Here is a 16,978-nt window from a genome sequence, read left to right on the forward strand (position 1 = left end):
CTGTTGAATCCTTGCTTGGAGACTTTTGATCATTACTTCGGTAGCGAGTGAAATGCCTCTTACGTGTTCTAATTTTTCTCTTATAGGTACCATATCCATACTAGTCCATCTTTTATGGCAAAGAAGAATGTTCATTTCACAGTATTGACCCACCTTCATCGCCCCCATCCCCTGACCCCCACCAAATCTTTAAGGCATTATTTGTTAGCAGGTTTCAAGTTTCCATATGAAATATGACTGCCACCTAGTGGTACTCATTGGGTACTTTCAGTTGAATCCTAAGTTTTAGGCTGACAAGTTGGGAGCCTCTGGATTTTTTTTAATGTGTGTGTGTCTTTTAAAACTATAGAGATAGGAAGGGGGAAATAAGGTTTCAGGAGTTTGTGTCCCTGGAGTTCAAAAGAGCTTGATATCTCCATTTTAATAGAACAGAAAATAAGGGTAAGAGAAAAGGGCAAAGTGAAAAGGCAAAATTTCCAAGCATTGGCAACTGGAATTTGAACTGACTGTTTTCCCCTCGGTGAGATGCCTATGGTGCCTGGTACTAAATACCTACCTTGGGAACCCAGGTACTTATCAAAGAAACATAACCATAAATTTACTGACCTTTGTACCTATTTTACATTATCACCCAAAGACATAGAGACGCAAGTTGTCTGAGCTCATTTTTTGTTTATGAAAGAATGGAAATGTGTGTGTTCCTCCCCACCATTTATCTTTCCAACCTGAGCCCTCTTCTGTCTACGTTGGTTGGTAAGATTACATTCCAGTTACTCAAAGCTTCCAAAGTGGTATGAGCCTCTAAACGGTAAACTTGGCTGGAAACGTGTTCATCAGCTATTGGCGCAATACTGCTGTGTAACAGACCTTGCTGACATCCAGTAGTTTTCAATAATAAACATTTATTTGCATAGGTATAAAAGTCAAGTGTGGCTCTGCTAAGCTAGTCTGGGCTCTCTCAGGCTGTGCTTAGACTGGGCTTGGCTGGGGACTCTGGCAAGGGTTTAGGTCTGCACCAGCTCTCGCTCTCTGCAACCCAAGCTGAGTCAATAGTGGCTGTGTAGGGTGCGTCTTTCTCTTGTGAAATAGCAGGAGTGCCAGAAGCAAGCCAAACTGTGTGCCAGCAAATGCAAATACTCTTTACATCCTGTCAGTTCATGTTCTGCTCACCAGAGCCTGGAGCCCTGGGAAGTATTCTGCATCCCAAGCAGAAAGCGGAGGTGGAAGTGGATGAATATTTGCTGAATGCTACTCCAGTTTTCCACACCTACCTTTAAAATAATTGAATGAAATCAGATGAAGTCATTTACGAAAATAAAGTCTTAATGTATGAATACTGAAATTATAAGTGCTAGAAGTTTCTTAGACATTTCAAGGATGTACACCTTCAGAAGCTTTTTAAGACTGGAAGTGTGTACCGTTTGTTTTCTTTTACCTAATGCTTAGTTCAGGCTGGGCTTATCGAGATACTAAACACATGGATGAAAGAGTTCCCAAGCAAACTGGTGGGATTGAAGAATTGGGTTTTTCTCCCATTTTTTTACTATTGGCATTTGTATATTTCTGAGAGATACTGGAAAATGATAATTCTAAGGTCATGGAATTTCTGTTGTCAAATCTTGTGTTTTTCTGACATAGGAACTAGTTGTCTCCCTTCTGTGTATATATAGAACAACATAATTACATAGATCCTTTGATTTACATGACTTCTACATGGCCTTTTGTGGTGTCCCACAGATGAAAGACCAGAAAAAACCAAGGACAGTCTTGGAATGCATGAGTCGATAAAACCAAGGAAGGTCTTAGAATGCAGGAACAGAAAAAAAAAAAAAAAAAAAAACAGACCCTTATTGTCCTTCTCTCCCCCTTGTTGTAACTGTTAAAGAATTTCAGGTGCTCCTGAGCAGTATAACCTGTCTCCCCTTCTGCCCCAGATGGTTTCTGCCTTACTGTTCCCCTACCCAGTATACATGCCTCATCCAATCCGCAAATGACCCGCAAGACCCCAATCCTGCTCCTTGTACCCTGGCTATAAAACTGGACCAAGGACCCCTGTTCCATGTCGGTTCTCCCTTGAGCTGGCCAGCGTTCTAACAGTGTCTCCCACTCTAATAAACTTTATTTTCCTCTCATCCTGTCTCATGTCTGGAAATTCTTTGCCAGCTGACGTGGGGACCATGACACTCTTCCTTTTGAAAGAGGCAGGATGGATCTTCTGCCTGAAATTTGATTCAGATGCCAAGATGATTTTGCCTCTCTCTCTCACACACACACGCATGCACAGACACACACGTATGGAAAGCTTTATCACTAGCGTAATGAAACTCTGGGGGAGAGTAGGGCCGGGCCTCTCAAGCTGACTGAGGAATGCCTTGAGAGAGGAAGGGCAGGACAGTGGCATGGAGTTTTATGATGTTCAGGGTTGGGGGCTAGGAGTGGGCTGAGGATTCCTCTCATGGGCAGTGGCTTGTGTGTTCAGATTTCTTGCCAGTCGTAAAAACTTTGTAACCAGAGTGTCAAGATATGGAGCACAGAGGAAGAGGCAGAGGTGAAGCTTAAAAACTGTCAGCAATTAAAGATTAGAAAATGAAGTTAGACTCTTCATTATACTTTTCCAACCACATATGTGATTGTTGATGGCTCACTGATGGAAGGCGTTTTATTGACATTGTGTTGTGTGGACTGGCTGGCAACTGCAGAAGCTGATTTCACCCAACTTTGTTCTCTTGACTTCTATTTCTGACGAGTACGGGCAGCCATCCCTGCTCCAAATGGTATCGTTTGTGCGGAGTGCATTGTGGATGGGTGTCTGGTGATAAATGGATGTGGAGGATCTACTCTGCACCCAGACCAGGTAGCACACTTTGCTTATTAAACATGAGAGCTCCAATTTGACTGTACTTTTATATTAGGGCTAATGATCTGTGACTTTGCCTTCCATGACCAGTACTGTTTTCATTCATGTGAAGAGACAGTTGGAGGAAGTTCCTGCGTTTGTTCATGGATGAGTTTGAATGTTTATCAATCTGTCAGTAACCAGCGTGTTTCCCCAACACGTCATCTAGTATGTGCCAGTGTTACCGACCAGGGTTCCTGGCCTCCTTAAATCAGTAGAAATTGATCAGAAGCCAGATGAGAAATTCAGGCAAGTCTTGACTGGGACACACGAGGGAGTGAGAACGAGTGACATGTTCCCTTGCTCTGTCTCTGAGGGGTGCTGAGCTGGCGTCTTAAATAGGGTGAGGGTAGGGGTCGACTGGTGGGTCAGGCTGCAGGAGTGGCTCGAGTGGTCTGCCCACCGCCTGATGGTTCCTGTTTTGTGCAGGGTACATGTACAGGGTCCTGCATTTATTTCTGACTGTTTCAAAGTGGCAATTGGGTTTTTGGTCTTTTTGTATCTTGTTCATAATTTGCCCCAACTGGGCATGTACACAATTATTCTTAGTCCCTTGTAGTTTGTTTGTATTCTGTTGCTTGAGGAGATGTTTGTCCAGGTATAAGCACTGTAGCCCGTCTTCCCAGGTGGCTCAGTGGTAAAGAACCCGGCTGACACTGCAGGAATTGCAGGAGACTGGGGTTCAATCCCTGGGTTGGAAAGATCCCCTGGAGGAGGAAATGGCAGCTCACTCCGGCATTCTTGCTGGGATAATCCCAGGGACAGAGAAGCCAGGTGGGCTACAGTCCATGGGGTCACAAAGAGTTGGACATGACTGAGCGACTGAGGATGCATGCCCTCGAGCACTGCACTCGGGGGTCCCAGGTCCCAGCCTCTCCCCACCTCCTTAATTTGGGGTATATCCTTAGACTAGTTTTATTATTTTTTAATTTCTTCTTTAACCCAATTGATTTTTTGTTTTCTTTTTGCTTAAATAAAATTAACTTTATCTTAAAGCAATTATTCTCAAACTTTAGCATGCCTTATTACTTGAGGAGCTTGTTAAAGTGTTCTCTCAGTTTCTTGATCAGTAGGTCTAGGATAGGCCTAAGAATGATGATTTCTAAGAAGTTGCTTTCTAATTATGGTGCTGGAGAAGACTCTTGAGAGTCCCTTGGACTGTAAGGAAATAATCAATCCTAAAGAAAATCAATCCTGAATATTCATTGTAAGGACTGTTGCTGAAGCTGAAACTTCGATACTTTGGCCACCCAATGCAAAGAGCCAACTCACTGGAAAATACCCTTGGGAAAGATTGTGGGCAGGAGGAGAAGGGGGCGACAGAGGATGAGGTGGTTGGATGGCATCACCGACTCAATGGACGTGAGTTTGAGCTAACTCTGGGAAATAGTGAAGGCCAGGGGGGCCAGGCATGCTGCACTCCATGGGCATTGCTAAGAGTTGGACACGACTTAGTGACTGAACAAGAAGTTCCAGGTGACACTGATGCTGTGGGTCCAGGGACTAAACTGCATCTTCTAACAGTGTCTTATGAATGAGCAGTGCCTTATAGCAGCAATACTCATAATAGCATGGGCTTTATGTGCTAGTTTGCCTTTTTCCTAATGCACATGAAATAAGTATTCAGCTGTTAAAGTCCAGCTGTCTGTTACTGAAAATATGACCTCACTGGTGTGTGTGCAAAACCTTGGAACACTGAATAGTCTCCAAATATAATTCAGAGGAAGCATCCTTTCTGGTTAAAACTGAAGATACGTACTTGAACATGTTTCTGAACAATATAAGACAGGGGGCAAAGCCACTGTGAGATACACGCAGTGCACACATTAGAGTCTGTGGGCAGAAACAGAGCTGTGTTTTTCATTTTGGGGGGAAATCAGAAAGTCTCCAGTTCCCCAGCTGTGTGCATAATCTAGTTCTGTCTGTGTCGTGTGCGTATGTTGGGGAGGGGCTGAGATATATTAGATGTGTGTGTACAGAGAGTATAAATGAAAACCAGATTTAACCACAAACTGGTGACTGTAGGCTGGGAAGTCCCCAAGGAGACGATGAACGGATCAGTCATGTAACTTGATGGAACCCACCATTGTAACACACACTGTTTATGTTGACCCCACACTCATCAAACCTCACTGTGATTAAAAAGACCCCTGCCTCTTTTAACAGAGAAGGCAATGGCACCCCACTCCAGTACTCTTGCCTGGAAAATCCCATGGACAGAGGAGCCTGGTGGGCTGCCATCTATGGGGTCGCACAGAGTTGGACACGATTGAAGCGACTTAGCAGCAGCAGCAGCAGCAGCAGCCTCTTTTAAAGATTTAGGGAAACATTGTCCCAGTTTTACAAGTGATTCTTGAAATTGGATAATGCCAACAACCTTTAAGTTCTCAGGCATTTGGAATTTTGTTTATACCTGATGCTTACCCAACCATAAGAACAATAGTAACTCACAAATAAACAAAATAAGCAAACAAAACTCTGTTAAGGAAATAAGACAGGTTCTTTGGGCTTGAATGCCATCATTGGTACTGACTAGCATGTGGTCTAAGGGTGGTTGTTCAACCGTTCACCTCAGTCCCTCCATCTGTAAAATGGGTATTGATATGATAAGATCTGCCTTGTAAGTGTGATGTGAGGATGGCATGAATTAACCTATCTAAAGTGCTTAGAACAGTTCTTGAGAAATAGCACTTAATAATGTCACCTGTACTTGTGTATAATGTATGTGATTAAGAGAAACTCATTCAGTCAGTGATAAACTGTAGTAGTGGCTACTACCCCCATGTTAGAGAGGTCATCTTTAAATTTGTTCTTGGTGAGTTGAAGAATACAACCCTGTGATGGTACCTGCAGAAAGTACATTTTGTGGTTGGGAACTGATCAAAAACAAAAGTCTGTATAGTAAAAGGGGTTACTACCAATTAGACAAAGTACTTGACTAGAAAAATCTCTGTTTTTATGGACGGAAGTTTTTATCTCCTCCCAAAATGTTCAATCCTGCAAGTCAGGATCCTTTTCCTGTCTTTCCATATCATGTATTATTTCCCTAAAAGACGTTATTCAAACTGCTGCTTTTGTGGGCTAGACTATTTCAATCCATTTGTTAATTTCCATTGAGGCTAATGAGGCTTCAGAGAAGTCTGCTGTTTTCAAGCCCTGATAGTTAGAACCTCTATTCCTCTATTTCACATATTGATTAGAGTCCCAAAGCTACTGAATTTCAGGGTCAAGTTCTCTTTTTAAGAAACAAAAACATCCTTTGTGTTGCACAGAGACCACTGCCTCCCTATTGTCACCTCCAAGAGACAGGGAAGATTTGCCTTGGTCTTCTCCAAGGTATTTGCAAACCCAAAAAATGTGGAAGGAGGGGACTGCCACCAACAGGGCACAGTTGAAAACCACCAACTGTAATTCATTATTCTGTAACCTTTATACTTTCTTACCATTCTCTTATGAACCCTCAAAGGGAGTATTCCACAAGCAAGGGTGTTAACTTCCTCCTTCTGTGTGCTGCCCGCTTATTATATTTTATCATCTTTGTCACGAATGGGGATGTATTTTCTTGCCACCTGTCACACTGGGACTGTTGACACAAAACTGTGTTTGATGAGGAGATGAATCAAGATTTACTGGGTGTTAGCTTTGCAGTGATCTTCATCAGTCTGTTGATTAGTCAGAACTATATGTCACGCCCTTCCAGGTACAGTTTACCAAAAAAGAATAATTTCAAAATATATTCTACATAGGTTCTCTTTAGGATGTAAATAGATATTATTCCCAAGGGGCATCAGTATTAAAAGAAGGTTGGTTTGACTAAGCTTCCTTTGCCTACTTTGTGGAGACTTGGAATTGATTCAGGTTTAAATGTTGATCATCACTTTGGTTAGGGCTCAACACTTATACAAAACTCACACTTAACTAAATTGTTCTTATTTGATCCACCTAGAAGACTCTTTTAGGGGCTTCCCAGATAGTTCAGTGGTTAAAAGTCTGCCTGCCAGTGCAGGAGACATGGGCTTGATCCCTGGGTGTGGAAGATCCTCTGGAGAAGGAAGTGGCAACCCACTCCAGTATTCTTGTCTGGGAAATCCCATGGAGAGTGGAGCCTGGCCAACTACAGTCTGTGGGGTCACAAAGAATTGGACACGACTTAGCAACCCAACAACAACTGTCTTATACCTATATGATATTCTTTTTTATGACATGGTGTTGTTGTTCAGTTGCTCAGTCATGTCCAGCTCTTGGCGACCCCATGGACAGCAATATGCCAGGCTTCCCTGTCCTTCACCATCTCCTGGAGCTTGCTCAAACTCATGTCCATTGAGTCAGTGATGCCATCCAACCATCTCATCCTCAGTCGTTCCCTTCTCCTCCTGTCCTCAATCTTTCCCAGCATCAGGGTCTTTTCAAATGAGTCAGTTCTTTGCAGCAGGTGCCAAAGTATTGGAGCTTCAGCATCAGTCCTTCCAATGAATATTCAGGATTGATCTCCTTTAGAATTGACCGGTTTGATCTCCTTGCAGTCCAAGAAACTCTCAAGAGTCTTCTTCAACACCACAGTTGAAAAGCATCAATTCTTCAGCGCTCAGCCTTCTTTATGATCCAACTCTCACATCCATACATGACGACTGGAAAAACCATAGCTTTGACTAGACGGACCTTTGTTCGCAAAGTGATGTCTCTGCTTTTTAAAATTCTTTTTATGGCATGTGAAGAAGCTAATAAATATAATCTTAGCAATCTTTTTCTTATACTTCAATGCTAGGTATACATAAATAAAATGATATAAAAGACATAGAAGCTAGTGCTAGTGCTAAGTCACTTCAGTCTTGTCAGACTCTTTGTGAGTCTATGGACCATAGCCTGCTAGGCTCCTCTGTCCATGAATTCTCCAGGCAAGAATACTGGCATGAGTTGCTGTTCCCTTCTCCAGGGGATCTTCTCCACCCAGGGACTGAGCCTGCATCTTAACATCTCCTGCATTGGCAGGTGGGTTCTTTACCACTAAAGCCACCTCGGAATCCCCATGGAGGCTAAAGAAGATATTTTCATTGAAAGGCCTTCTCCCCTCATAACGCATCTCAGCACCTCTTCTCCTGGATGGCACCATTATCCTGATTTTGTTAACATTGTTTGCTTTTATTGTATAGTCTTTCATTTGTGAACCTAGATATAGAATTTTGGGATAAGGAGGTATGGATATCTTCAACTTTATTAGAAATTGTTGAACATTTTCCATAATGATGGTACCAATTTGCATTCCTACTGCAAGAGCTTGAGGGCTTCCATTGCTCCACATCCTCACCAGCAGTCAGTTCTGTCTAACTTTCTTACTGATTGCTAAATGAGAATAGGCACATATAATGTATCTGATAGATAGAGTGCCTGATGAACTATGGACGGAGGTTCGTGACATTGTATAGGAGACAGGGATCAAGACCATCCCCATGGAAAAGAAATGCAAAAAAGCAAAATGGCTCTCTGAGGAGGCCTCACAAATAGCTGTGCAAAGAAAAGAAGTGAAAAGCAAAAGGGAAAAGGAAAGATATAAGCATCTGAATGCAGAGTTCCAAAGAATAGCAAGGAGAGATAAGAAAGCCTTCCTCAGCGATCAGTGCAAAGAAATAGAGGAAAACAACAGAATGGGAAATACTAGAGATCTCTTCCATAAAATTAAAGATGCCAAAGGAACATTTCATGCAAAGATGGGCTTGATAAAGAACAGAAATGGTATGGACCTAACAGAAGCAGAAGATATTAAGAAGAGATGGCAAGAATACACAGAAGAACTGTACAAAAAAGATCTTCATGATCCAGATAATCAGGATGGTTTGATCACTCACCTAGAGCCAGACATCCTGGAATGTGAAGTCAAGTGGGCCTTAGAAAGCATCACTACGAACAAAGCTAGTGGAGGTGATGGAATTCCAGTGGAGCTATTTCAAATCCTGAAAGATGATGCTGTGAAAGTGCTGCACTCAATATGCCAGCAAATTTGGAAAACTCAGCAATGGCCACAGGACTGGAAAAGGTCAGTTTTCATTCCAATCCCCAAGAAAGGCAATGCCAAAGAATGCACAAACTACTACACAGTTGCACTCATCTCACATGCTAGTAAAGGAATGCTCAAAATTCTCCAAGCTGGGCTTCAGCAGTACATGAACCGTGAACTTCCAGATGTTCAAGCTGGTTTTAGGAAAGGCAGAGGAACCAGAGATCAAATTGCCAACATCCTCTGGATCATGGAAAAAGCAAGAGAGTTCCAGAAAAACATCTATTTCTGCTTTATTGATGATGCCAAAGCCTTTGACTGTGTGGATCACAATAAACTGTGGAAAATTCTGAAAGAGATGGGAATACCATCTCCTGACCTGCCTCTTGAGAAACCTATATGCAGTTCAGGAAGCAACAGTTCGAACTGAACATAGAACAACAGACTGGTTCCAAATAGGAAAAGGAGTACGTGAAGGCTGTATATTGTCACCCTGCTCATTTAACTTCAATGCAGAGTACATCATGAGAAATGCTGGACTGGAAGAAGCACAAGCTGGAATCAAGATTGCCAGGAGAAATATCAATAACCTCAAATATGCAGATGACACCACCCTTATGGCAGAAAGTAAAGAGGAACTAAAAAGCCTCTTGATGAAAGTGAAAGAGGAGAGTAAAAGAGTTGGCTTAAAGCTCAACGTTCATAAAACGAAGATCATGGCATCTGGTCCCATCACTTCATGGCAAATAGATGGGGAAACAGTGGAAACAGTGTCAGAATTTATTCTTGGGGGCTCCGAAATCACTGCAGATGGTGACTGCAGCCATGAAATTAAAAGATGCTTACCCCTTGGAAGGAAAGTTATGACCAACCTAGATAGCATATTAAAAAGCAGAGATATTGCTTTCCCAACAAAGGTCTGTCTAGTCAAGGCTATGGTTTTTCCAGTGGTCATGTATGGGTGTGAGCATTAGACTGTGAAGAAAGCTAAGTGCTGAAGAATTGATGCTTTTGAACTGTGGTGTTGGAGAAGACTCTTGAGAGTCCCTTGGACTGCAAGGAGATCCAACCAGTCCATCCTAAAGGAGATCAGTCCTGGGTGTTCATTGGAAGGACTGATGTTGAAGCTGAAACTCCAATACTTTGGCCACCTCATGCGAACAGCTGACTCATTTGAAAAGACCCTGATGCTGGGAGGGATTGGGGTCAGGAGGAGAAGGGGACAACAGAGGATGAGATGGCTGGATGGCATCATGGACTCAATGGACATGAGTTTGAGTGAACTCCAGGAGTTGGTGATGGACAGGGAGGCCTGGCGTGCTGTGATTCATGGGATTGCAGAGTCAGACACAACTGAGCAACTGAACTGAACTGATCTTTACACTGTGGAGTGATCCAAAACATGATTTGCTTACTTTCCATGTCTTTCTTTGTAATACATTTGAATACAGTGTTTCTATTTCCTCATATGAAGTCTTGCATTTTTCGGTTAGGTTCTTTTTAAGTACTTTATATTTTTAGAGGTACTTGTAAATGTCAAGTTTTTTTCTTTAAACTGTTAGTGATATCAAGATTTTTGTATTCTGATTTTACATCCATCAATTCTACTAATCTCATGTATTCTAATATTTTACCTGTAGAATCTTTTGGATTTTTAAAATATACAATCACAGTGAATAATGAGTTTATGTCTCCTTTTTATATGTGTGTGTGTGTGCGCACGTGTTTTTCTTTGTTTCTTGTCCTACTGCATCTGCTGGTACCCTTAGGAAAACAATGAATAGAAGTGGTAGTAACAAGTATTCCTGTGTTATGGTGACTCTCCTAGGGAAGCATTCAGAAATTAAATATTTGTAAGTTTTAAAGAATTTTAATGTACTATAGAGTTAGCATTTTACTTTTTCGTATAAGAATTCTGATTCTGAGTTTTAACCTGATGTGTAGATTCATGTAACCACCACCATAATCACGACCGAGAATAGTCACCCTCAAAATTCCTTTGTTTGCAGCTCCGTTGTAGTCACACATTCCCCTGTGTTCTGACTTCTGGCCACTGCTGCTCTGATCTGTTCTTCATCTGTGTGGTTTTGCCTTTTTCAGAATGTTGTATGAAATTAAACAACAGTTAACCTCTAAGGCTGACTTCCTTTACTCTGCATAAGAATATTTGTCTTTGTTGATGCATTGTTACTATTGTTGAGTAGTATTGAATTCTGTGGACATGCTGCAGTTTATGTATATATTAACCAGATGAATTATGCATGTTTTTTATCTATGCACGTTTAGCTATGCACGTTTTTTGCTTCTTTGGATAATGGAGATCATGCACCTACATCATAGGGTTATTGTAGGGATGAAATGAATTAATCGCTATGAAATACTTAGATAATTCCTGATGTATAGTACGTGCTCAGTAAATACAATCTGTTATTACTGTCCACATTATTAGTAAAGATTTTGAAGTAGAAAAGAACTTGACAAGTTCAGCGACTAGGAAGAGAGCCAACGTGCCTGGTGTGTAATGAGAGGGGAAAGTGGCATGTAGAAGGTGTGTAGGAGCAGGGTCAGACCTTATGGGCTACAGCCTGGAGTTTTTATTTTAGTCCAAATACAGTGGAAAGCACAGGGCTGAGACGTGATCTGGTTCATGACTTTAGTAGATCATTTAGGCTGTGATGAGGAGAATGAGTTATGGAGGTGGTGGGAGTGAAAGCAGGTTACCGTGGTAGTCCAGAGAAAAGACGGTGGTGGCTTAGACCACAGTGGTGCTTATGGGGTTGGTGAGAAGTGGTTTGATTGAAGGTAGGGTTTGGAGGTATAGCCCACGGAACTTGCTGAGGGATTGTAGTTCAGTGGAACACATTCTGCTTCAGAGTAGTGGTGTGGCTAGTGGCTAGTCTTAATTATCAACAGCAACACTGTTTTTTCTTATGGCTTTCCTGAAGATTTTCCTCATCCATTAAAAAAAATACATTGGAATATAGTTGATTTACAATGTTGTGTTAGTTTCTGCTGTACAGCAAAGTGAATCAGTTATGTGTATGCACATATATCGACTCTTTCTTAGATTATTTTCCCTCACCAGTCATTACAGAGTATTGAGAAGAGTCCCCTGTACTATACAATAGGTTCTTATTAGTTATCTATTTTACGTATAGTAGTGTGTCATCTACTTTTGAATTGAAACTTAAATTTTCTTGCCCGATTTCTGGAATCCACCTGAAGAAATAGCCTGCCTTTTCAAACACTTTTACATGACATCTGATTTCTTTCTTACTCATAATCACAGTCTCAAACACATTTGTAAAAAAATAAAGAATAAAAACGGAAATTTATCCCACGACAGTGTTTTCTCCGAGTGTTTTTCTTTGTGGTTCTCTACAGCCTGTGCGGTGCTGTGACCCCACATTCTAAGTCGTCCTGCTGGAAGGAAATTTGATTCACCAGTGGGATGGTAGTTTTAGTGGTTGGCAGGAGTTCCTGTGTACACTTGGGACTGACTGTTGGAATAAACATTATTAGACTCAGACTAAAATTGGACCAGAAATTTATTTTCATCCTCCTTTCAACCTCAACTCACCCTCGAGTCTCTCATCCACATGACAAATGGTCTTGACTTTTTGAAGTGATCTTAAAGATTAAAGTCAGCCCTGGGTGCTGGCTTATTAGTCTTGCATTCAAATGGAGATTTTTTTTTTTTTTGGAAACAGTTAAAAATAGAGTTCTCTGATCTCACATGGAGACATTTTCTTTTATTTCCTGTGTGTCTCCTCTTAACATGACTATATTTGTTCTCTATGGGTCTTTAGCTTCCAACTCCTTCTTAAGACAAACACCTGATCAGTCTTTATCTGGAACACTCATTATGTCCTTTTTTTTAAAAAAAAAAACAACTCCATCCTATCTGCTTAATTTTGGACATCTCATATTTCAGGATTTGCTAAATCGGGGGGAAATCTCCGTTCTATCTTGAGTTTCTAGTTGTGTTTTGCCCCAGTTTTTATCATCTTTTGCCAGGTTAATGTCCAACTATGGTATTTATTTACTCAGTTGACTGGTAGGAGGGCTTATGGAATCTTACTCATTAGAATTTTGTGCATAATTTTGTGCTTCTTTGTAATTGACTTCTTTTGTGATCTTACAGAATACCAAGCTGCTATTTTACACTTGAAGAGGGAGCACAAAGAAGAAATTGAAAACCTGCAGGTATATTTCTTTGATTCTACTGAACTTGTTATTTGAGACTGATGCTTGGTTTTCTCATGTGTTGAAGTAAACACTCTGCTTTTTTGACACATTTACCCAGACAGCATCTCCACTTTGTACCTGCCACCAAGTCTTGAGTTTATCCTGGGGATGAAAGTCTTGAATGCCATTTTTAGTAGAATTGATTTCCTATTAAAAAAAAAAAATACCACAAATGCATTTGGGGAAAGATTTGGTTGGAGAAAATGATGGTTTTATTTGGAATGCAGGGAAGAAGGTTGAGTATTTAGACTTTCATTGTAAATAAGAAAGCTCTGAAATATTGTTTCCTATGCACATTGCAAATTATTTTGTTGGGCGTCTTCCCATCCTTGTGTTCGTTTCTGTGTGTTGCTTAGACATGTCTGCAATGTGATGTCAGGCAGATTAAGGCAGTTAAGGAAGTGGTCCTAGTAGGAGAAAGAATGGTGCTGGATCAGCCATTCCATATCCCCAGAGAGCGCTTGGACGCTGCTAACTTGATCTCCTTTGTGAAGTCCAGAAAGTCTGAGGGATCGTTTCCTTTGTCCCACTAATTATCATTCCCTTATGTTTGGTATTTACTTGCTGGGCCTGTAACAGGAAGTTTCACAGTCATAATTTCACATAACTAAATATTGAATCAGGCACTGATTCCAGTTTACTGATAACTGGGGTTGACCCCATATCTCAGGAGAGAGAACATTAGTGAAATTGAAATCAGACTTGGTAATTGTATAGTGCTAGGTCATTACATGCTAATTCAGTGAGTTTGTGGATCAAATATTCTTTCCATTAGGTGATAGTATACTTTTTTAAATAACTGAGAAATAACTGAGATTGTATATTTGATTTTATACGAAACTACTGCAGGTAGCAAAAAGATCACTTAATAAGTCGTGTGTGTGTTAGCCACTCAATCATGTCCGACTCTTTGCAACCCCATGGACTGTAGCCTGCCAGGCTCCCCATCTATGGAATTTCCCAGGCAAGAACACTGGAGTGGGGTTGCCATTTCCTACTCCAGGGGATCTTCCCAACCCAGGGATCAAACCTGAGTCTCCTGAATTGCAGACAGATTCTTTGCGGTCTGAGCTACCAGGGCAGCCTTATGGGGTATGAATTCAGGCCACCCCTGAACAGCTTGGTTTAAATAGTCTGGGGGAGGGAATAAGTCCATTTCACAAAGAAACAAAAAAGTGGAAAAGTACCTCTGACTCCTAGGGGACAAAGATGGGGGAGGGTGGGGAGGGGGGCCCTTATCTCCTTTGTTGCAAAATGCTCTACAGAGACCTTGCTTTCCCCCTTTGTTCTGATGTGTAAAAGCTCGCCAGCTGTCTCAGAGAAGCTGCAGTGGGAATTTATTAAAGAAGCAGATTGCTGAAGAGGGTGGTACAGAAGTGAGTCCGTGAGCAGAAGCACTCTATAACAACTCAGCCCTAAGAATGAACACAACCTTCCCCAAGTTATAGATCAGCCCTGGGAGTACTTTGACAGCTAATAATATTCACAGGGACCTCAGGTACTTGCAATCTTGGGGCTCTTCCTTTGTGCCAGGCATTTTTCTAGGCATGTTACATATATTATTTCATGTCTTTTCATCTCCCTCCACAAAAAAGTCTCATGATCTTACATCTCAAGGTAGGAGAAGTTTTGAGAAAGGGAAGGATGAATGAGTGGAAAGGAAAAAAAGTATATTGTAATCGTGATCTCCATTTAAAATAAAGGTTAGACCAAGTTATGCTTAACAATAGTAAACGTGAAAAAATGTTCCTAGTTATACTTTAAGCTTTCTTTAAGTGTATCTGAAATAATTATCTGTTCTTTTAATATGTCCCATTTTTTTTTCAATTTATTTTTTTATTGAAGGAAATTGCTTTACAATATTGTGTTGGTTTCTGCCATACATCAACATGAATCAGCCATAGGTATACATGTTTCCCCTCCCTTGTGAACCTCCCTCCCCATCCCGCCCAGCTAGGTTGTCACAGAGCCCTAGTTTGAGTTCCCTGAGTCATACAGCAAATTCCCTCTGGCTGTCTCTTTTATACATGATAGTGTATATGGAAACTGGCAACTCTTACTCCTCATCTGACCTAGAGACGTGTCTTGTTGGCAAATAGAACATTTTAAAGACTGAGTTAGAAATAGTTTAAAGTAGGGAGAGATTTCTAGCTGCGTCTACAAAAGCAGTTGGAAAAACTGGTAATGGTGCACTTATTTTCCTGTCTGACTTGAACCTGCTGGGGTTGAGGAACAGACAGTGCTTCCACTAGGACAGATGGTTTCTAGTTTGCCGCTGTCCCCATTCTGGGCCATTTCCCCTGCCTGGTTCCTTTCACCCCAGGGAGATGCAGAAAATAACTACATGTATAGCAGCATAGACCAAGTCAGAAAAGATGCAAGTTCATAAATCTATAACCCCATTTGGCTGTACTTGTGGGCACTTGCTGAACATCATCCCCACCTGTTTTATTCCACTAAGTGACAAAGTCACGTCTGTTGTCACGGGACTGGTGGAAGACAATTGGTGAGCAGCTCTTTTGTTGCTCATTTCTTTATATGGATTTCAACTGGCAGCCTTCACGGCCTCTTCGATTTTCTTTCTCTGCTTACAGGTCACAGAGAAGTCAGATTTGTTTCAGGACCTCTTCAAAACACCTTTCTAGAGTAAGAAAGAGTCTGTGCTTAAGTACATAGGGAAAGTGATTCATTCTGTCACCATATGTAAGAATTGATATGTGTCATATTTAGTTTTTTGAGATGTTTTCATAGACTTAAAAAAAAAATGGCCTGACTCAACAAGTGGAGAGCCTAATGTCAGCTTGCTATTCTGTTTTCGACTGTAAATTCGTAGGAAGTCATTTAATTGTTAAATTCCCCCACCTACAAAATAGAATCCTTTTTGATTGGAAGTTGGAACTTTTAGCCCAGAGTCTCAAGGCTTATAAAAGTGGGGAGTTTTTATCTCAGACATGCTCTGTCGCCCACATTTGTGGAAGGCTATGATCTAGAAGGGGCTTGGTCCTGGGACTGGCTTTTCAAAATGTGTAGCAACTCAGATACATATCCTTCCTATAATTCAAAAGCAGAACGTTATTGATGACTTGAATGAATTCATTTCCAAATTGCATCAATTTATATATACCTTTTACCCAAAGCCCTTGACTGACTTTTCTACTCAAATTTCCAGTAGGAGAGTTGTGGCAGGTCCAGCATTTTCCATGGCTTAGCTATCTCATTTATACTAAAACCAGCAAAATTCTTAAATTTTGTTCAAATATACCCTTCACTTAGCAAACTTTGCCCTAAGAGTTATTTGATCACTAAATGATATTTAGCATCATCTAGTTCATTTTTCAGTTCTGAATAAGTCTGTGTTACTGATTTTATTTTTGAAAGAGTGGCACCTTTACAGATATTTATTTGAGAAAACTTTGCCTGTGGTAGCCATTGTACAACAAGTTCATGATTTATGTAGAAACATAATTCACACCTGCCCTTTCAAGGCATGTGATAAAGCTAATTCTCCCATGGTGTAAATAAAGATTTTTTTGCTTTGAAATTGTCTAGGAACACGGTTTGAAAATCATCATCACAGCTCTTGTACAAAATCTTATATAGTTGGTTTTTGTCTTATTGTAGTCACAGAACCAGCTGTGATGATATTTAATGCATGATGAGAGTATGAAAGAATTCAGGTTTTTGAGTTAGGATTCAGTTCAGCTCCTTGCACTGTGCCATTAGGAAAGTAATCAACTTCTCTGGCATTTGGTTTTCTCAGTTTCAGCATTTGTTCAATAATAATCATATTGATGCCCGAATAACAAGTATTGGAGAAGATGTGGAGAAAATAGAACCCTCCT

General features: G+C 40.9%; 1 protein-coding gene across 2 annotated transcripts in view; it reads left to right on the plus strand.

Annotated features, from left to right (window-relative positions):
• Positions 1–16,978, plus strand: part of FMN1 (formin 1) — a 435,744-nt gene that overhangs the window by 160,443 nt on the left and 258,323 nt on the right. For both annotated transcript variants that reach the window (XM_069595979.1, XM_069595980.1), the window contains one exon: positions 13,033–13,094. In XM_069595979.1, the coding sequence (XP_069452080.1) occupies positions 13,033–13,094 (62 nt within the window). The remainder of the gene's footprint in view (positions 1–13,032; positions 13,095–16,978) is intronic.

The sequence above is a fragment of the Ovis canadensis genome, chromosome 7 (assembly GCF_042477335.2).
Source record: "Ovis canadensis isolate MfBH-ARS-UI-01 breed Bighorn chromosome 7, ARS-UI_OviCan_v2, whole genome shotgun sequence".
Lineage (NCBI taxonomy): Eukaryota > Metazoa > Chordata > Mammalia > Artiodactyla > Bovidae > Ovis > Ovis canadensis.